This window comes from Somniosus microcephalus, chromosome 33, assembly GCF_052327205.1.
Source record: "Somniosus microcephalus isolate GS21.2 chromosome 33, FLI_Smic_1.0, whole genome shotgun sequence".
Classification (NCBI taxonomy): Eukaryota; Metazoa; Chordata; class Chondrichthyes; order Squaliformes; family Somniosidae; genus Somniosus; species Somniosus microcephalus.
The window spans coordinates 10,136,002-10,158,817 of record NC_141019.1 but is presented as its reverse complement, the minus strand read 5'-3'; the positions used below and the strand labels follow the sequence as shown (position 1 = coordinate 10,158,817).

The window sequence follows — 22,816 nt, the reverse complement described above, 5'->3', positions numbered from 1 at the left end:
GAGGACTTCCGCAACCGCAAGGGGTTCCACTCCCTCAATGTGCAGCTGGTCTGTGACCACAGCCAAATGATCATGGCAGTCAACGCCCAATTCCCAGGGAGCAGCCACGATGCCTTCATCCTGCGGCAGACCTCAGTTTGTGACCTTTTTGAGGGGCCGGCTCACCCACGAGGCTGGCTTCTTGGGGACAAGGGCTATCCTCTCTGCCCATGGCTGATGACACCACTCCGTGTGTCCGCCACCCCAGCAGAAGAGCTGTACAACAGCAGCCATCAGGCGACCAGGAACATTGTAGAGCACAATATTGGTGTGCTCAAACAGCGTTTCCGCTGTCTGGACCATTCGGGGGGAGCCCTGCAGTACTCGCCGGAGCAAGTGGGTCACATCGTCGTCGTCTGCTGCATGCTCCACAACTTGGCGATTCGACGCACCCAGCCAATGCCAGCTGTCCCTCAAGGTCCAGCAGAGCAGGCGGACGAGGAGGAGGAGGACGAGCAGGCGGACGAGGAGGAGGAGCATGCGGACGAGGAGGAGGAGGAAGATGGGAGGGCTCCTGAAAGTGGAAGGGCCATCCGTCAGAGGCTCATCAGGACTCGGTTCCAGGCCCCTCTGGCGGAATGATGGGTGTCATTCGTCCTGCGCACTTCGGATCTTTGAAAGGCTCTGAAGGCCAGCATGACTGTAAATAGTTACGTGTACCATTGCAAATTAAAACTTTTCTTTATTGTCACAAAAGTCCTTCCTTCCAGCATAACAACGTCATGTCAACAGAAACCATAACTAACAAAATAACAGTTAACTCTTCGGCAAAGCCGCAAAACTAAACAAACCATTTCCAACAATTACAACAGGTGAGGGAGTCCTTGAATTTGGCCAAAGAAACGTCTCTGCACCTCCCTCTACTGCTGGCCCCTTGATGGAGAACGACTTCTCTTTCGCGGTCGGCCCCTTCCCTCCCTGCTGCTCCTACGTAATTGAACCCCAGTGGCGGAGTCAAGGCTGGGGGACGCCTGCTGACTGTGTGGAAGCGCAGAAGCCACTAAGGGACGGCCTGGCCGACCTCTGGTCTTGGAGGGTGCGGACGCAGGCTGCTTGATCTGAGCATGGCTGGAAGCAGTGTGCCCTGCAGGTGGTGGCAGCTGCACTGCAGACGTACCAGCGGTGGCATGAGCAATGGTCACCTGCCGAGAGAGGACACCTGCACCATGGTCGGACGACACACTGGCTCTCTGAGGGGACCGGTTCGGCTCAACCGCCACAATCGCCTGCTTCACTGACTCCTGGCCTTGTATGGTACTGGAAGGGCCCGGGGTGATCCTAGCTGATGCAGATAGGGTGGCTGCAGTGAGAGTTCACGATGCCTCAATCTGGGTGTGGACGAGGCCAGCAAGTGACTGCATGGCAGCAGTGAGGACCTGTGTGGCAGGTGCCAGTGCTTCGGAGAAGCCCTGGACAGTTCTTTCCATTGCTTCAGACAAGGCCGGAGCAGTCCGTTCCACTGCCTCGGACAAGCCCTGAACAGTCCTTTCCATTGCAGCCTCGAAGCCCTGGACAGTCCTCTCCATAGCAGCCTCGAAGCCCTGGACAGTCCTCTCCATTGCTGCCCCGAAGCCCTGGACAGTCTTCTCCATTGCTGCTCCAAAGTCCAACACACTCTTTGCCAGTGTTTCTATCAACTGAGGCATCCTCCCCACTGCAGCCATCAGCTCAGTGTGCCTGAGCCGGGCCTGGGTGCTCATTTCAGCAGTCATCACTCCCTGCCTTGCCCTCCGGGGAGCCGGTGGCCGAACTTGCCTACCCCCCCGCGCTGCTGCATGCCGCTTGTTCCGGCAACTGGCTCATCAGCAGAGCCCCCCCCACTCCCCTCCAGGGAACTACTATCCCCAGTCTGCAGATGTGTACGCTCCCCTGAAGTTGGAACGGATGCTCCGGCTTCCTCCTGATCCTCGCCTCCGGAGGCACTGGCACTGGCAGATCCCGAGTTGGTGATGCATCATCTGAAAGCAGGGAGGTGGAAGAGTAGCTTTAGCAAAAGGTCAGGTTGGCGGCAAGGCATGCCAGATTACGGCAAGGCTCTGACATGGCTGCACACTGAGAAAGCATGCTGGCGGGGGGACCAAGTGGAAGGAGACAGCTGAAAAAGGTGAGAGACTTACCCTCGCTGTCGAGAAGGGGGTCGGCAGCTGCAGTGGTAACAGGACCACTCAGACGTCCTCCAAGAATCTGGTGCACTCTCTCCTTGAGATCCGTGAGAGTGACCACTTGTGGAGGTCCGCCACCAGTTCGACGCTGCTCCTTTCGGATCATCGCCAGCTTGGACTGCAGGGGAAAGAAGAGGAAGCTCTGTTACATGATGCCTTGAGATCATCTCATGCCCCCCATGGTGCAAGAGCCCTTACATGATGCCTTGAGAGATCATCTCATGCCCCCCATGGTGCAAGAGCCCTTACATGATGCCTTGAGAGATCATCTCATGCCCCCCATGGTGCAAGAGCCCTTACATGATGCCTTGAGAGATCATCTCATGCCCTCCATGGTGCAAGAGCCCTTACATGATGCCTTGAGAGATCATCTCATGCCCCCCATGTTGCAAGGGCCCTTACATGATGCCTTGAGTGAAATGTGCATGTGTGTGCCCAGAAAGGGCCATGGGTGCTTGCTGACAGATGGCCATTGGGGCATCATGGCAACAGGGTGCTCGAAGTCAGGTGCAGATGGAGGGAATCAGAAGTTTGCATAAACACTCACCCTAACGACCCGAGTGAGGTCATTGAATTTCTTCCTGCACTGAACAGGGCTCCTGGTCGCCATGCTGCTGGAGTTGACCCTCTGAGAAACATCCCTCCAAGATCGCCGGTAATCCTTTTGATTCGGCCTCCTGCCATTGTCAGGATACGGAACATCTCGACGGCGCTCCACTGCGGACACCAACTCCTCCAGAGCCTCAGTGCTGAAGCGCTCTGCTCTCTGTCTCACCTTCTCCATCCTGACCAAGTTTTTTGCGCCAGAGAAGGAAGAGCGCCGATTCTGAGGCCTACAGGGCGTTGAGTGTGGAAGCTGAGGCTGACTGACCCACCCCTTTAAGAGCCGGCCGGCGCCTGGAAGTCTCGTGGTTATCGGTAATTGAGATCACCTGCGCTGCGCCCGTCCGCGCCGATATTGGGTAGCGCCGGAAGTTTTGCGCCTCAGGAGGCCCATGCAACATCTGAATTCGCGCCTCAATCCCCTTTGGGGGCGATGCAACCCAATATCACGCCAGGCAGCGATAGGTTTCGTCTGGCTATAAACTTTGTGCAGCGCCAGTTCTAACGCCTCAAGCGGGGCGATACCCAATTTCTAGGCCCTTGTGTGTTAATCTTGATATCCCTCAAGTTTATTTTCATATTCCTTTTTGCAGCTCTTACTGTATTTTTTTGTCTTCTTTTGCTGTTTGTTATATCTCTCCCAGTCCACTGGATCTACACTATTCTTTGTTCTTTTGTATGCTTTTTCCTGTAGTTTGATGTTATCTTTCACCTTTTTTGTCGACCATGGCTGTTTTATTTGGCAAGTCGAGCTCCTGCCCTTTAGGGGTATACCCTGGTCCTGTATTAAGCAAAATTCTTTTTTGAACACCTCCCACAGTTCATCTGTAGTTTTACTCAATAACAGTCTTGGCCAGTTTGCTGTCGACAGTCTGTCTCATCCCGTTAAAGTTAGCCTTACCAAAATCTAGAATCTTGGGGGGTGATTTTCCCAGCCCCGAGGAGGCGGGTTTGGAGGCGGGACAGTTGGCAAAAATCACAAAAAGTGAGGGCGGGTTCGGAACCTGCCTCCAAGCAATTTTGCCGGAGGCGGGTTTGATGGGTGCGATTCGGTCCCGCCTCCATCAGTCGGGAGAGGTGGTTAAGACCCTTAAATAGTAGTTAAGGGCCTCTCTAATCCTATTTTGACACGCCTTCGTTATTTTACCACATTTTCAGCTTGTTGCACGACCCTCCTAAGCCACGCCAGCTGATCCTGGCGGGTTGACAAATGGGTGGCCTCCTCACAGCTGCAGCTCCAGCATTAAAACGGAGCTTTCATCAGGGAGCAGTTGCAGGTGGCAGAACTTTTGTGCGAAAGATCTTTTAGCAGGCCTACCGAAGTCGGAGGTGCTGCAGCTTCTATCGCTCAACTGTGGGACTTCCTTGGAAGACCCTCTCCCCGCTTGGACTGAACGCTTCCCCAACGGAGGTATCTGCCAGCAGCATGGGAACCATTCATTTTCTTTGACCATGGACCTCAGATTCGGATGAGGAGCAGCCACGGCAGCAGCAGAACCAGGCAGCTCAGCAGCAACAGCAGCAGGAGCGCCATCTTCTTGCTCACCCACCTGATGCTGCACAGGGCAGAAGGTGCCAGCGCATGGAAGCACATCGCTGCAGGAGATACCCCCAACACAGGGTTTACAGACAGAGGATGAGCTACCTCAACACGACTGAGCAGCAGTGCCAAAGGAGGCTGATAGTTTCGCGACAGGTTGTCGGAGACATCTGCGCAATGCTGCAGCAACACCTGGAGCCAGAGGAACGGGTGGACACCCCTTACCAGTGGCTGTCAAAGTCACCACCGCACTCAACTTTTTTGCCTCAGGCCCCTTCCAGGGATCATCAGCAGACATCAGCGGCATCTCCCAGTCGGCCACTCACAGTTGCATCACGCAGGTTACCAATGCCCCTTTTGCCAAGGCCCACAATTACATCCACTTCTCAAGGGAACAATCAAGTGTAACCGCGCGTTCAGTTGGCTTTGCAAATATGGCAGGCTTGTCAAATGGTGCAGGGCGTCAGACTGCACACGTGAGGCCCTTAGGGCACCCCATCAAAACCCAGCTATCTTTGTCAACCACAAGGGCCTCCACTCCCTCAACGTACAGCTGGTGTGTAACCACAAGAAGGCGATTTTGCATGTTTGCGCCAAGTTCTGTGGTAGTTGCCATGACTCTTTCATCCTGCGGAACTCTAGTGTTCCTCCGCTCTTCAATCCACCAAACCAACTTAACGAAGTGGCTAATGACGCCGATCAGGAGGCCAGCTAACGAGGCTGAAGAGCGCTACAACGCCAGCCACATTTCGACCAGGTCCATCATCGAATAAACCATTGGCTTGCTGAAGATGCGATTCCGATGACTTGACAGATCAGGTGGAGCCCTGCAATATTCAGCAGCCAGGGTCTCCAGAATGGTCATGGTCTGCTGTGCACTGCACAACATGGCACAGCATCGTGGCTTGCAGCTTCTTCCTAATGAGCAAGTGGCTCAGTTCATAGCCTCCTCAGATGAGGAGGAGGAGGAGGACCATGTGGCGGCGTATCGACCAGCAGCAGCACGCGAGCATATGGCTGCCCGTGATGCACTCATCCTGGCCAGATTTGCATAGGTTGCCCATTGTGGCACATGCGCTTAGCTCCTTAACACATGATAGACAATGGACATGGCTCTCTGGCCTCCTTTCACTCTGACCATGCAAGTGTCGCGGAGCCTGCAATGTGGAGCTGCCTAAGCCGAAATAACAGATGGCATCACGCCAACAGTTTGCCATCACCTAATTTTGATACATTCACACAGGGATGACATTTCATCAATAAACAGAAACAATCACCCAATCTGCACACAGATCTGGAGGTTATATCCCCTGCCAGCTGGACCCACACAGCCTTGGTTTCTTTGGGAGGCCTCTTCCTCCCAGATGAGTGGAAGAGCACCTCCCTGCTAGCTCTCGCCCCCTCAACCAGCATACCCAGCGCCTCATCCGAGAACCTTGGGGAGGCCCTTGCCTTGGAGCTGGCCATTCTTCAAGGAGATAAAAGTTTGGAGGTGGTGCAGCATCGACCAAAAACCAGTGGAATGAGCCAGGGCAACAAGCAGCCCTTAAATGAAGCTGGATAAGTGACGTCAGCAGAGGCGAGTTTCAGTCCCAAAAGACTAATTGGCCCAGGGGAACCCACACCTCTGAAAGTAACTGGCCAATTAGGGGAAAATCGCAAATTTTTCTTGACAGTGGAGGCGGGTTTGGAACCCACCCAAACTGAAACCCGCCTCCAATGGGAAAATCACACCCTTAGTAACTGTATTATGCTTCTCCTTTTTAAACCTAACATTGAATTCAATCATATTATGATCACTGTTAAATAAATACTGCCTTACCGTTAGATTACTAACAAAGTCTGACTCATTACTAAATCCAGTATGGTCTACCCTCTTGTTGGTTCTAGAACATATTGCTCCAGAAAACCACCTTAAATGCACTCAAGAAATTCACTACCTTTCTGACTTGTGCTACTCTGCTCTTCCCAATTTTTATGAGAATTAAAGTCTCCCATTGAAACAACTCTGCTTTACTACAAGCCTCTCTAATCTCCAACTTAAAATATCTGTAAAACATAGTAGAGCATGAAAAACTAGAAAACTTTATATAAAACTATTATACACTTACATTGAAGAAAATACTGCATCTTTAGCATATTACAACTACGGAGAAAAACTTTACAGAATTAGCAAGATGCTCCCAACAGTAATTTAGTGACAGAGAAATGAATCAGTATCCAAACCTGTACACGGAGCAAACATGACCCTAATTAGTGAAAATAAAAAAGACCGAATATAGGTAATTTCCATTTTTTTCTGTTTATGTTCAGAATCCACGGCTTGGATTTGTCACAGAACTTGTGGCCTGTGTCAATAAACTGGTCCAATGTAGGATTTCAGAGAGGGTAGTGAGAATATGGTGTCTTGTTATTAGCTTTCCTATAATAACGGCATGGCTGCCTGGCCCAACCTGGCAAGCAACATTAAACATTCTGAACTAGAAATTTGCTACAGATAGCTCTCCTTGGTCCCTTCCCTTCAGATCTAGCATTCACAGTTTACAGTAGTAACGATCACATGGAACCTCTTAGGAAAAAAAACCATACCTGAATCCAGGGATGGTCTTTGCAAAGCCGATGACTTTCTGTATGCTGTAACTGACTAGGTCAGCCAAATGAGGCAGCATGGTGAAATCTGCAGACTCCTTGGAACTTTCACTGTCATCCTGATGCATCCCGAAGATGTTGGAGAAATGTGACTTTGTTAACTCAGACATCTCTGTGCAAATTGGAGGGTAAAATACAACGTGATCATTATCCTTACTAATCCATTGCAACAGCCCTGATATCGGTTTTAAATACAGTTAACAGCCCACTTAAAAAAGGTTGAGTGCTTCCACTATATTTTCATGGTTGAAAAACATGTCAAAGCCATGGCACGTTATTAGGACATTAAATAACCTCACAGAAACAAAGGAAATGTTGCATTCACCGTTACCTTTCAACTACTCCAAAAATAAACATATTCTTGTGATATAAAATGCATAGTTGATAGCAATTAATGATGAAAGTTCTGCTACAAGAGTGTAGGAGAGCTAAATGTGTTGTCTGAATTGTCTGAAGACATTGGGCTCGATTTTAACTCCGGTGCGGGGAATTGTCGGGTTCCCCGAATTTAGTGTTTCCCACACAAATCTAAATGGGTCTGTGAGATTGATGCAATTTTCACTCAATTGGCCAATTGATTTCCAACGTGTGGGAAGCCTTGGCAATCGAGTATTTCCAGTCAGAAAGTCGCAGAATATGACGTCATCATTGCTGCTGCTTTTAAGGTCCACAGCAAGCCTTGCTTCCTCTGCAGGCTTCCTAACTTCACCATTAAGATGGCACAGGAGCCTGCAGGAGCAATGGCCAGCGGGAGGGCAAGAGCGGCCCCCAAATTTGAAGAGGCTTCACTCCAGGCATTGCTGGATGGTGCTAAGGCCCACAGGGAGGTCCTGTTCCCTTCTTCAGGGAGGAAGAGGCCTCCCAGTCAGACCAAGGCTGTGTGGCTACAGGTGGCTGGTGAAGTCAACTCCTTGGGGCTCACACGGCACACCTGGATGCAGTGCAGGAAAAGATTCCATGACCTTCATCGCACTGGAAAAGTAAGTACTGTATGAAGTTTCCATCACCCTCAATCTGATCCCCATTGCCTTTCCTCACCAGCACTCAGCTTTAGCAATCTCTTCCTCCACATCCCACTAGACACTCACATCCATGCGCCCTTACCCATTCCCTCTCTCTCTATGCTCACATTCACATAACTATTCCACCATGCAGCCCTCACACTCCCTCTCACTCTGATGCTTTGAACACAACTGACAACACACAGGGAGGGCCCTTGGTCTTGCAACCTCACTCCATCTTTGTCTCCTTCTAAGTATCTATGCTTTGCAATCTCTGCACTCACTCCTTCATTCTCACTCAACCTCCACTTGTCTCCCTCATTGCAGGAAAAGAGCTCAACAGGAGAGAGCGAGCCAGGACAAGAGGAGGGCTGCCCTCATTAGCCCAGCTCACCCCCTGGGAGGAAGGCGTCCTGGAGATTGCCGGGGCTGACAGAGATGCGGAGGTTGGGGAAGGACAGACAGGTGCATCCCCGCAAGCTTGTGACAGAATAGTTTTCCATCTCTCTCATTGGCATTGCATGAGTCGCTGATAATGATTCTGAAGCTACATCATATGGACTTATGATCATCTGCAGAATGCAATGTGCATGTAACCTTGGCATCACATCTCTAACTTTTTCCTTGACTCCCCCACAGGACCATCGAGAGCCCCCGTCCCCAGTGTGCAGGAGGAAGAGCCCGAGATGCAAGACTCCTCAGAGGAATCTGCAACCTCCGAGGGCGCAGCGTCAGCAGAAATAAGCGCACCCAGCACCAGCGCAGACACTCACACCTCGGTGGGACCTTCGGGACATAGAGTAGAGTTGTCACCTGGTGTATCACAGCTCACAAGTGAGCATCAGCAGAATGTGGAGACAGGGACAGCAGTGGAGAGTCCTCGTCGGAGGGCGCAGGACTCTGCCAGCTCGGCTCAGCTGCATGTCGACCCTCTGCCTCTGGGTCCATCCGTAAGATCGGAGGTGATGGAAATCCATGCACAGATGCAGGAGTCTCTGGCAGGTTTTGTCTCCAGGGTCGCTGCGAGTGTGGAGCGAATGGAGGAGTCCATAGCGAACATGAGCAGAGCCTTTGTGGAGTCAGTGGCGCATGAACGCATCAACACGGAAAGGATGGCTACCTCCGTGGAAATGATTGCTGCCTCCATGGTAAGGCTGGCTACCGTAGAGGAGAGGGTGGCTACGGTAGAGGAGAGGATGGCTACGGCCATGGAGGAGGTTAGTTGCCAGGGTATGGAAAACATGGTGAGTGTTCAGAATAGAATGACATCTCTTGAGGAGCGATGGGCATCTATTGAACAGAGAAACCAGACCTTCATGGAAGTCCTGAGTAGGACTGCCATTGCAGATACGGGTCCCCATGGCACCCCCTGATGTGCAGCAAGGTGCTCTCAAGCCACTTGCAGGCACTGAGGGGGACCTGACCCATGAGAGGGAGGTTGGTGGCAGACCTCAAGGAAGTGGGGGCTCCTCTCCAAGCGCTCACACTTCCATGCCACGGCAGAGCCCTCGTTCAGAGCCCCGCCGGAGTCCACACCCAACTGAGATAGACGTCTCAACTCCTGCACAGCCGCAGGAGCAGCAGACTGCTGACGAGCCCTCAAAGGCTCGCCACCCCAGAGGACGCCCACCAAAGGTGTTGAGACAGGAGCAGCAGGAAAGTGAGCAAGGGGCCTCCACATCTGCTGAAGCCACAGGGGAACCACTACGTAGGAGCACGCATAAGAGGAAAATAAAGCACAAATAGTCACAAGGGTAGTCACTTGGGTGAAATGTTGTGTATTTTGTAAAAATGCCATCAGTTGTTTGTTTTGCATAAAAATTCTGATGGCAACTGCTGCAGTTCTGGCGCGTGTCATTTCGTGAATGGGGCTGGAGGTCCTCTAATGCCAAGAAGGGAAGGAAAAAAAGGCCTCCCATGCTTCTGGTAGATGCCTCAGTTGAGGAAGCGCTGAGTGAAGGTGGCGAGAGGGGTTTTGCAGGAGGTCACACTGGAGAAGTGTGTGAGGCTCCAACCTTCCACAGGTGTGGTTAAGCCTGGTAAAAGTTGCCCCAGGCCTGAGACAACAAAGTCCTGCCACCTGCAAATGATGATTGATCAAATCTCCTCTTTAATGATTGACCTGCAGCTGATAGTCAGCAAAAGCCAATAGTGATCACGTCAGGTTTCACAGGGGTGATCCCCTGATCCCCACCAGGCGTGTTTTACATGGGAAAAGGGTTAAAAAGGCAAGGGCCTGTTAAAATGGGATTATAAAGGCCAATGAGTGCTGTTTAAGGGCCAACAGGCGGGACTGATTCGGGACCATCAGACACACCTGGGTTAAAATGGCTAGGTGTCGGGAACCAGGCGAGGGGGGGTCCCGACCCCCAGGTTTTGCAATTTTAACCCCCCACACGCCTCAAAGCCTGCCTGACGGCTGACTTAAAATTGAGCCCATTGTCTTTGGTCCCTGCCACAAACTCCGTTTCCTGACCACCATTTCCATCCCAGGCAACTATCCAAGGCTGAACCAGACCGTTCGCAACCTTGGTGCTGTGTTTAACCCCGAGATGAGCTTCCGACCACATATCCGCTCCATCACCTCTGTAACATCGCTTGTCTCCGGCCCTGCTTCAGCTCATCTGCTGCTGAAACCCTCATCAATGCCTTTGTTACCTCTAGACTCGACTACTCCAACGCTCTCCTGGCCGCCCTCCCATCTTCCACCCTACATAAACTTGTGCTCATCCAAAACTCTGCTGCCCATATGTAAAAAAAAAAGGATGCAGATTGGGCTCCCCCTCACGACCCAGTGATCCTTGCTGGAAATGCAAATATGGACTTATAAGGTGAGGACAAGACCATAAAAAATGACAGCACAGGAGGTGGCTATTCAAGTCTACAGGATGTGTGTCTTTCCAATTGAGGCGATCTACTCGAATCCCAGTTCCCTACCCTTCCCCACCCATCCTTTTACATTTTTCCTCTTCATATACTTTGCTTTTAAATGATGTTATAGTCTTTGCCTCAATAGCTACTTGTGGTAAAGAATTCATATTCTAATAGCCCACTGGGTGAAGATATTTCTCCCGACATCCTGAGCTGTGATATTGGTCAGGGTAGAATAACCCATCAATGCTTGCTGTCTAGGCTTGCACTTGAAGGTCATTTCTGCAATTCTTCCATAGCAGAACGCAGCATCTTCAGAAAAGGTGGGATCGGGGAAAAGATCACAGGAGGCAGGAGTTGGAGTGAAATTGCATCATTTCCCACTAAGTAGGTGCTGTTAAAATTAGTACACAGATAGTCTTAGGATCTATTTAAAAAGGCTTACAAATTAAGGAAATAAGAAATATTAATCCCTACATCTAAACAAGCAGTGGTAATTAAAGGATTTGGAAAGGGAGGACATAATTCATGCCAAGTCAAATTTGAAAGCAGACATGATGGGGAAGGTGCCAAGCTTCATATGAGATGTTAAACTAAGTTCCCTTCTCCGTCAGGTGGATGTCAAAGATCCCATGGAACTATTTGAAGAGCAGTGTATTTCCCTTGTGTCATGGTTAACATTCTTCTTTTAACCAACACCACAAAACAACAGATTAACTGGTTACTTGTGGGAACTTACTGCATGTGAAATGTCCGTCACATTTGCCCACATTACAATCACTGCACTTCAAGTTCATTCATTGCATGTAAAAAGCCTTTGCGACAGTTCAGAGATGTGATAAAGCATTCTATAAATCCAAGGCAGGGACTTTTCTCGGAGGTGCTCCCACACTGCCACCGTAACTTCACCCCTAGTACAGCAGAATCCCCGCTTCCGCATCTCCAGGATTCAGCACAACTCGGTGACTGCCTCTCCGCTGAGGCGTAGGTGGAAAGGGTAGGTCCTTTCTGACATATCCAAGTAATTGTGCCTAGGTTAGTTTACATTCCTGGGCTGCCTGCAGGCGGATGCCAGGTACCTGAAGTGCAAGCACACCTGCCTTTCCTCTCTCCACAGGAACTCCTCTTTCTCCAAATTCAGGACAGCCATGGATAGGCCCAATGGAAGGTCTACGCTAGGCACTGTTTTTGCAGCTGCAGGGGCCAACTGGTGGCAGCAAGAATGCTGCTGTGGGACCTGTACACCAAAGGAGTGCTGAATTGCAGAAAAACAGCAGCAAGCAGCAGAAATGAATAAATGCACAAAGTTCTGTTGAGCAAATCAAAAACAGCAAAAAAAAAATGCAAGCCTCAACAATCAGGCCACTAGCTTTAAGTGAAGGAGCTGTGCATCAATTGGCTTGGCCCAGTCACTGTTCTATACAGATGCTCAGTGAATAAGGAGCTGCACTGCAGAACATCACACGGAATTCATCATGATGCCCATTATAGCTTACATAATTTTTTAATGGGGTGTGTAGCATGGCTTCAAACTTGAAAAACTACTTCTGTGGAGTTGAACATCGAGTGCGCCTGGGCCTACAAGCCAGATTCCGCAGGCCTTGCGCACTACTGGCGAGGGGCTGCTCCCCAAGTGCGACAACAGGCAATCATCTTGCAGATTTAATTTATTTTTTCCTCCTTTTTAGCCTCCTCTTTGGCGTGTCAATCACACCGATTCATTTTGGCTTAAAATTCAATCTATTCTGAAGTACGTTACTCAAATGTGTGGAGCTGTTTGTTTATTTATTTAGAAATTGCAATCGGTCTCGTACCAATCATAAATGTAATTCCTAAAATCCCAACAATATTGATGGTTCTGCATGCGCCACTCATCGGGAAAAGCAGCAGACAATTAACATAAGAAGTTGGCCATACTGCCCCTCGAGCCTGCTCCAACATTCAATAAGATTACGGCTGATCTTCGACCTCAACTCCACTTTCCCGCATGATCTCCATATCCCTTGATTCCCCTAGAGTTCAAAAATCTATCTCAGCCTTGAATATACTCAACGACTCAGCATCCACAGCCCTTTGGGGTAGAGAATTCCAAAGATTCACAACTCTGAGTGAAGAAATTTCTCCTCATCTCAGTCTTAAATGGCCAACCCCTTATCCTGAGACTATGCCCCCATAGTTCTAGACTCTCCAGCCAGGGGAAACAATCTCTCAACATCTACCCTGTCAGTCCCCCTCAGAATCTTATATGTTTCAATATAACCTATCCTGAAGCCTCTTTGAATAGCATTCTCAAGGCAGCATCTAGATGGAATGAGTGTGACGGGCCAGATTCCTGACCCTCAGATTTTTCTCTTCTGCTCTGCAGAGAAGCATTTGGCCTTTGCTGGTTTTTCCCCTGCTCCACCCGGACAGCTGAGATCAGGGAATCACTAAGTGGGAAACCTTGATTTACCAACAAATCCAAAGCCTGTTGCAAATAAACTGCCTGTACAGCAACGTACAAAGCATCCAAAATAAAACAGGGAAACTGGAGGCAATAATCCAGAGAGAGGAACCAGATGTAGTAGGAATAACAAACATGGCTACATAAAGAACAGGACTGACAACTAAAAAATTGCAGGTTACAACATAATCAGAAAGGAAGGAAGGAAAAAGGGGGTGCGTAGCTGTACTAATTAGAGATAACATAATGGCAGTAAAAAAAAGACATAACGAACAAGGTTAGAAACAGAATCCGTATGGACTGAAATAAAAGATAAGAAGGGATGGATCACGCTATACTACAGGCCACCTAATCGTGGGAAGAAAGTGGAGGAAGAAATATTTAAACAAATATGTGAAATGAGTAAAGGACATAGAATAATAATTATGGGAGATTTTAACTACCCTTAAATAAACTGGCAAGAAGAGGTAGTGAAAGGGAATGGAGTTTTTACAATGTGTGCAGGACTTCTTTCTTACCCATTATGTAAAAATGAGCACTGCTGGATCTAGTAATGGGGAATGAACCAGAACAGATAAGAAAAGTAAGCATAGGGGAACATCTAGGCAATAGTGATCACAACATAATAAGGTTTCAGATAAAGATTGAGAAGGACATCAGTAAGACAAAGACCAAAGTAATACATTGGAAAAAAGCTGATTTTAAGGGGATGAGAATGGAACTAGGGAAAATAAACTGGAAAATTTACTGACAAACCAATAGAAAAGCAGTGGGTAACATTTAAACGGTGATCAATAGAGTCCGGGAGAAATATATCCCACTAAAAAGCAAGAACAAACTAGCCAGTAATGACACACCATGGATGAATAAAGAAATAAGGGAAAAATTGAAACGAAAGAAAAAGGCATACATTAAGTACATAGACAACAAAGGAGAGGATGACAAAAGGGAATACGAAAAGGCTAGGAAATAAGTTAAAAAAATTAGGAAGGCAAAGAGAAACTACGAAATTAAGTTATCAAGGCATATATAAAGAAATAGTAAGGTAGTACATTTTGGTAGGAAGAATAAGGAGGCCACATACTCCATGGAAAATAAGGGTGCGATTTTCCCAACGGAGGCAGGTTTTTGTTTGGGTGGGTTCCAAACCCGCCTCCACTGAGAGGTGGGAAAAATTTGCGATTTTCCCCTAATTGGCCAGTTGATTTCAGAGGTGTGGGTTCCCCTGGGCCAATTAGTCTTTTGGGACTGAAACTAGCCTCTGCTGACATCACTTATCCAGCTTCATTTAAGGGCTGTTTGCTGCCTTGGCTCATTCCACTGGTTTTTGGTCGATGTTGCACCACCTCCAAGCTGTTATCTCCTTGAAGAATGGCCAGCTCCAAGGCAAGGGCCTCCCCGAGGTTCTCGGATGAGGTGCTGGGTATGCTGGTTGAGGGGGCGAGAGCTAGCAGGGAGGTGCTCTTCCCTTCATCTGGGAGGAAGAGGCCTCCCAAAGAAATCAAGGCTGTGTGGGTCCAGCTGGCAAGGGATATGACCTCTAGATCTGTGTGCAGGTTGGGTGATTGTTTCTGTTTATTGATGAAATGTCATCCCTGTGGGAATGTATTAAAATTAGGTGATGGCAAACTGTTGGCGTGATGGCATCTGTTATTTCAGCTTAGGCAGCTCCACATTGCAGGCTCCGCGACACTTGCGTGGTCAGAGTGAAAGGAGGCCAGAGAGTCATGTCCATTGTCTATCATGTGTTAAGAAGGAGCCAAGCACATGTGCCACAATGGGCAACCTATGCAAATCTGGCCAGGATGAGTGCATTCCTTGCACGACGAGTGCATTCCTTGCACGACGTGCTTCCATGCGCTGGCGCCTTCTGCCCTGTGCAGCATCAGGTGGGTGAGCAGTAGGTTGGGGCTCCTGCTGCTGTTGCTGCTGAGTTGCCTGGTTTTGCTGCTGCTGTGGCTGCTCCTCATCCGAATCTGAGGTCCATGGTGAAAGGAAATAAATGGTTCCCATGCTGCAGGATAGATGCCTCCATTGGGGAAGCGCTCAGTCCAAGTGGGAAGAGGGTCTTCCAAGGAGGTCCCACAGTTGAGAGATAGTAGCTGCAGAACCTCCGATTTCGGTAGGCCTGCTAAAAGTGTTGAAAGACCTTTGGAACAAAAGTTCTGCCACCTGCAACTGCTCCCTGATGAAAGTTCCATTTTAATGGTGGAGCTGCAGATGTGAAGAGGCCACCCACTTGTCAACCCGCCAGGATTAGCTGGCGTGGTTTAGGAGGGTCGTGCAACAAGCTGAAAATGTGGTAAAATAACGAAGGCCTGTCAAAATAGGATTGAGAGGCCCTTAACTACTATTTAAGGGTCTTAACCATCTCTCCTGACTGATGGAGGCGGGACCGAATCGCACCCATCAAACCCGCCTCTGGCAAAATTGCGCGGAGGCGGGTTCAGAACCCGCCCTGAGTTTTTGCCATTTTGCCAACTGTCCTGCCTCCTGGGGGCTGGGAAATTCGCCCAAGTGTCTAAATGGGGTAGAGGAACAGAGGGATCTAGGGGTACAGATACACAAATCACTAAAAGTAGCGATGCAGGTTAATAAGGCCATAAAAAGGCAAACCAAGCACTGCGGTTCATTTCTAGAGGGATAGAATTGAAAATCAGAGAAGTTATATTAAACTTATATAGAGCCTTGGTTAGACCACACTTGGAGTACTCTGAACAGTTCTGATCTCCATATTATAAAAAGGATATAGAGGTACTAGAGAAGATGCAACAAAGATTTACTAGGATGATTCCAGAACTGAGAAGTTATACCTATCAGGAAGGATTGATTAGGCTGGGGCTCGTTTCTCTAGAAAAGAGAAGACAAAGGAGTGACCTGACAGAGGCCTTGATTATGAAAGGGTTTCATACGGTAGACATAAAGAAGATGTTTCCACTTGCGGGCGAGACCAGAAATATAAGATAGTCACTAATAAGTCCAAGAGGGAATCAAGGAGAAACGTCTTTACCCAGAGAGTGGTTATAATGTGGAACTCGCTACCACAGGGAGTGTTTGAGGTGAATAGCATAGATGCATTCAAGGGAAAGCTAGATAAACACGAGGGAGAAAGGAATAGACGGTTATGTTGATGGGGTGAGATGAAGAGGGGTGGGAGGAGGCTCGTGGTGGAGCAGAAACACCAGCATGGACCAGTTGGACGAATGGCCTGTTTCTGTGCTGTAAATACTTTGTAAATATAACATACCTATGGATGGGCTGCCATATTCTGAGGAGGATGGATAGAAGGAACCAAAAGAATCTGCTGAGCAGAGATTCTGTGATGAATCAATAGAAGAGGATTGCCCAGATTCTTCCATTTCAGATTCATCCCGTATCGGTGGCTAAAACAGAAAAAAAAGACATAAAATGTTATATCCAAGGTCAGTCACCCACGGTATATGGGTACGGGAAAGAGAGATATACGTTTTTCCATTTGCCTGCTGTGTCAAGAACAATTAAAGATCAACAAACTTGCATTTATATACCGCCTTTCACGCTCTCGTGGCTCCCCAAATCGCTTCACAATGAGTGAAGTACTTTTGAAGTGTTTTTTAAGCAGTTAGTTTCTGCACAGTAAGAGCCCACAAACAGCAATGAGATAAATGATCAATGAATCTGTTTTTGGTGGTGCTGCTTGAGGGATGAATATTGGCCAGGACACTGGGAGAATGCCCCTGTTCCTCTTTGAATTGTACCATGGGGTCTCTACATTCGGTACAGGCAGATAGGGCTTCAGTTTAATGTCTCATCTGAAAAACGGCAGCTCTGACAATGTAGCACTCCCTAAGCCTAGGTCTGGAAATGGAACAAACCCACAACCTTCCGAGAGGTGACAGTGTTACCAACTGAGCAAAGCTTAACCATAAATTAACCTTTTTCATTAAAAATATCACCACTACAACACATCTTATTGCACAGAAACCAATCACCAGACTTCTCTTGACTCTAAAACAGAATATATTGAGTGCTGTAAGCAAAAAGCCCTTGAAAAGGGAAGGACAAGATAAAAATCACTGACAAAGATTTCCTCTCTGCGCTATATTCTTTATGAACAGGTTTACAATTTCACTACATCTAGTCCTTAGAAGAAATCTTTCTCTTAAATTGGTAGGTAGCCATTGTTTATGGTCCCCGCCACAAACTCCGTTCCCGAGCCACTGACTCCATCCCTCTCCCTAACATCTGTCTGAGGCTGAGCCACACTGTTCGCAACCTTGGTGTCATATCTGACCCCAAGAGGCGCTTCCGACCACATATCTGCACCATCACTAAGACCACCTATTTCCACCTCCGTAACATCGCCCGACTCTGCCCCGTCTCAGCTCATCAGCTGCTGAAACCCTCATCCATGCCTTCGTTACCTCTAGACTTGACCATTCCAACGCACTCCTGGCTGGCCTCCCACGTTCTACCCTCCGTAAACTTCAGCTCATCCAATACTCTGCTGCCCGTGTCCTAACTCGCACCAAGTCCCGTTCACCCATCACCCCTGTGCTTTTAAAATTCTCATCCTTGTTTTCAAATCCCTCCATGGCCTTGCCCCTTCCTATCTCTGTAATCTCCTCCAGCCCTACAACCCTCCGAGAAAACTACGCTGCTCCAATTCTGGCCTCTTGGGTAAACCCCCGATTTTAATCGCTCCACCATCGGTGGCCGTGCCTTCAGCTGCCAAGGCCCTAAGCTCTGGAATTCCCTCCCTAAAACTATCCGCCTCTCTTTCCTCCTTTAAGATGCTCCTTAAAACCTACCTCTTTGACCAAGCTTAATATCTCCTTATGTGGCTCGGTGTCAAACTTTGTTTGATAACGCTCCTGTGAAGCATCTTGGGGCGTTTTACTACGTTAAAGGTGCTATATAAATACAAGTAGTTGTTGTTGTTGTTGTCACAAACGGGAAAATATCTACCTTTATTCTTTCTCTCATTACTGTGAACATTTTTTTGCCTTCCCCCTCTCTTTAGGTCTCCCTGAGTAACACACCATTTCCTAGACAAGACAACTGACAGGCAATCTGTTCCCAGACCTCCCCCACTGGGAGGTATACAAAGGTGACCTAGGGTGATCAGCTTGCTGATTTATCCTCCTTTCCCTTGGGGGAGGTATCTATTCTCCATCCAGCACCTCCAAAATTAAAACTTGACATGTAGGGCAATCGTGGGCACAGGACAAAAGGCTATTATGCCCTTCAAGTCTGCTCTTTCCAACACACCAGGCATAATTTGGACCGTCATGGACTCTTCCCAACACATTTAATCTCCCCAGGCAGCTGACTAACCACAGGTGAAGCTTCCAAAAATGTAAAGCTCTGTCACATTTCTTTCTGATCCAGAGGTAATCAAACAAACCTCCAGGATATCAACCTATTATTACAACCTGCAGCTCTGCATTGTCTATATTTAACCGTACAACTTTCAATGCTGTTCCTAACCAGATAGCTGATCAGCTTTTCTTTAAAGAAGTTAATCAATAAGCATTAACTGTTTTTGCTGGGAGCCTATTGAACATATCTGTTACTGTGTGTTTGGGGACAGGGGAAAGGAATGCTTAATCTTTAACCTTGCTTGAGGCATGCCAACTTTGTATTCCTGTCGGGTAGTTCAAGTCAGGTAACCTGCTTACACCCACATTATCTATGCCATTTCACATCTTAAAGACTTGGGTCACAGCTCCCAAATCTTTTACTAAATTATAATAATGTCAGATTTGTTAATCTCCCCGTGGCACAGTTTACATTCCCAATTGAATAGGCTGGGGTTATTTTCTTTGGAACAGAGGAGGCGGAGAGGAGACTTGATTGAGGTGTAAAAAATTGAGGGGCCTAGATAGAGTGGATAGGAAGGACCTACTTCCCTTAGCAGAGAGGCCAATAACCAGGGGACAGAGATTTAAAGTAACTGGTAGAAGGATTAGAGGGGAGTTGAACATAAGAAATAGGAGCAGGAGTAGGCCATACGGCCCCTCGGGTGTGCTCCGCCATTCAATAAGATCATGGCTGATCTTCAACCTCAACTCCACATTCCTGCCCTATACCCCCATACCCCTTAATTCCACTGGAGTCCAAAAATCTATCTATCTCAGCCTTGAATATACTCAAAGACTTAGCATCCACAGAACTTTGAGGCAGAGAATTTCAAAGATTCACAACCCTCCGAGTGAAGAAATTCCTCCTCATCTCAGTCTTAAATGGCCGACCCCTTATCCTGAGACTATGCCCCCTAGTTCTAGACATTCCAGCCAGGAGAAAAAATCTCTCGGCATCTACCCTGTCAAGCCCCTCAGAATATTATACGCTTCAATGAGATCACCTCTCGTTCTTCTAAACTCCAGCGATTAAAGGTCCATTCTACTCAATCTCTCCTCATTAGGACAACCCTCTCATCCCAGGAATCAATCTAGTGAACCTTCGTTGCACCGCCTCCAAGGCAAGTATATCCTTCCTTAGATAAGGAGACCAATACTGTGCACAGTACTCCAGGTGTGGTCTCACCAAGACCCTGTACAATTGTAGCAAGACTTCCTTACTCTTATACTCCAACCCCCTTGCAATAAAGACCAACATGCCATTTGCCTTCCTTATTGCTTGCTGTACCTGCATGCTAGCTTTCTGTGTTTCTTGCACGGGAACACCCAAATCTCTCTGAACACCAACATTTAAATTTCTTACCATTTAAAAAAATATTCTGTTTTTCTATTCTTCCTACCACAGTGAATAACCTCACATTTCCCTACATTATACTCCATTTGCCACCTTACTGCCCACTCACTCAGTCTATCTATATCCCTTTGCAGACTCTGTGTTCTCCTCACAGCTTACTGTCCCACCTAGCTTTGTATCATCAGTAAACTTGGATACATTACACTTGGTCCCTTCATCTAGGTCATTAATATAGATTGTAAATAGCTGAGGCCCCAACACTGATCCTTGCGGCACCCCACTGGTTACAGCCTGCCAACCTGAAAAAGATCCGTTTATCCCTACTCTTTTCTGTCTGTTAACCAATCCTCTATCCATGCTACTAGATTACCCCCAACCCCATGAGCCCTTATCTTGCTTAACAACCTTTTATGTGGCACCTTATCGAATGCCTTTTGGAAATCCAAATATACTACATCCACTGGTTCCCCTTTATCTACCCTGCTAGTTACATCCTCAAAAAAATCTAATAAATTTGTCAAACACGATTTACATTTCATAAAACCGTGTTGGCTCTGCCCAATCATGTTATGATTTTCTAAGTACCCTGTTACCACTTCCTTAACAATGGATTCCAGCATTTTCCCGACAACCGGTGTCAGGCTAACTGGCCTGTAGTTCCCTGTTTTCTCTCTCCCTCCTTTCTTGAATAGCAGGGTTACATTTGCTACCATCCAATCTGCTGGGACCTTTCCTGAATCTGGAGTTCTGGACAATCAAAATCAATGCATCCACTATCTCTGCAGCCACCTCGTTTAGAACCCTAGGATATAGGCCATCAGTTCCAGGGGATTTGTCGGCTTTTAGTCCCATTAGTTGAGGAGAAGCTTTTTCATCCAGAGGGTGGCGAAGGTCTGAAACTCACTGCCTGAAAGGGTGGTAGAGGCCAAAATCTCATCACCTTTAAAAAGTACTTGGATATGCACTTGAAGTGCTGTAACCTACAGGGCTCCGGACCAAGAGCTGGAAAGTGGGATTAGGCTGGAGAGCTCTTTTACGACCGGCACAGACACGATGGGCTGAATGACCTCCTTCCTTCTAGGCCATAAATTTCAATGATTCTATGAAATCATGTTGGCCACAGCTTTTTGAACTCTTTTGAATCCCATGTCATTTTTAAGATAGGGCGTGAAACTCCACAAGATATTTTAAATGTTGCCTCCTCAGCGAGTTATAAAGATGAAAAATAACCATTTTTAAATTCATAATCAAATCCCCTAAAGACTCATTCAAACTGATTAACCCCGTTAATAGCCTAATGTTGACTGGATGCTTTCGGTAAGTAATCAATAAACTGCACACAAAACTTTCTCCTTTGCCAATGAACAACCAGAACAACTATCTTTTGCAGACACAAGCTTCATGTTAACTGTGCCTTTGAATGTAATCAATATGCCCTTCATTAGTCACCTAGCACCACAGCTCAATGTAACTTGTAAATCGGATAGCATTAGCAGAGGTCTCCTCTTCCATAGTTTATGGATAACATAGCAGTAAATCCTTGAGGAATTGCAGTTGTCACCCTTCCAGACAGAGCTTTATCCATTAGTCTCCAACTTCTACTTTCTTTGCCATACCAATTTTCAGTCCAATTAACTAATCTAATTAATTATATGTCATTCACTTTCATTAGCACACCACCATCAAGCTTCCCCCAGTGGTTCAGTTAGTCCCAGGTCACATATCGAGTTATCTGGTCTCATGCAGGACTACAGCAGCAGTGCTACAACTGGACTCACGGGCTCCAAGTTAGGATGGCGAAGGGGTTAAAAAAGCAATGTCCACAGTTTCTGCCTCTGATCACTGTGACTCCTGTTGGAAGTGCACATATGGATGTCAGGCAAGGGTAGAATTTTGCTTGGCTATGTTTTAAATGGCCCATATGCTCCTTAAATAAAAAAGAAATTGGATAACAAAAACACTGAAGAATATTTCAGGTGATGATGTTGGCAAGCTGGTCTATAACTCAAACTATTTTCTAGTCCTCACATGTTGCCCCGTTTTATGGACCTCAATTATATTAACCAGAGCAGTAACCATTCCTGTATCTCACATGGGCCAAAGGACCATCACAGAACTGTTTGAGCATATGTTCCATATCACCTGCATTGGGATTTTACTGTTACTGAAAAGAAAGACCACACTTTGCCCTTTTTTCACATGATTCCAAAGAGCTGTGTACAAGTTAAAGTTGGCATCCATCAGAATTTCAGTAAAAATCTACAATTAGGTCAGATGCTCCTTCAATCAATATCATGGAGATTATCTCGCGTCAAATTACAGCACTTGGGGCACTCACAACTGTAGCCTTTCAGTTAGCCCATTGTTTAAGCTGGCAGGCAAAGCACAATAACCCTGAGGAGAGTCCAACAACAACTTGCATTTATACAGCACCTTTAACGTAGCTCTAAGGCACCCGCGCTGCCGGAGAGCCGGCTTTTAAATTGAAAAAAACAACCAACGCGGAATTTTGAATTGGCCGCGCGGCCCAAAAAAAAATTATAGGGAACATTGGTCCCAAGACGCTTCACAGGAGCGTTATCAAACAAATTTTGACACTGAACCATATAAGGAGATTATGGACAGAATGAGTTAGGTTTAAAGGAGGAGAGAGCGGTAGAGAGGCGGAGAGGTTTAGGGAGGGAATTCCAGAGCTTTGGGCCTAGGCAGCTGAAGGCACGGCCACCAATGGTGGAGCGATTCAAATCAGGGATGTGCAAGAGGCCAGAATTGGAGGAGCGCAGATATCTCGAATGATTGTAGGGCTGGAGGA

At 47.6% G+C, this 22,816-nt stretch overlaps 1 protein-coding gene across 1 annotated transcript in view; it reads right to left on the bottom strand.

Annotated features, from left to right (window-relative positions):
• The window catches only part of LOC147096957 (vitamin D3 receptor B-like), a 287,363-nt gene that overhangs the window by 52,955 nt on the left and 211,592 nt on the right, over positions 1–22,816 (bottom strand). Inside the window, exons 7-8 of the mRNA XM_085972648.1 lie at positions 16,556–16,691; positions 6,934–7,105 (exon numbers count right to left, since the gene is read on the bottom strand). Coding sequence (XP_085828774.1) covers positions 6,934–7,105; positions 16,556–16,691 — 308 coding nt within the window. The remainder of the gene's footprint in view (positions 1–6,933; positions 7,106–16,555; positions 16,692–22,816) is intronic.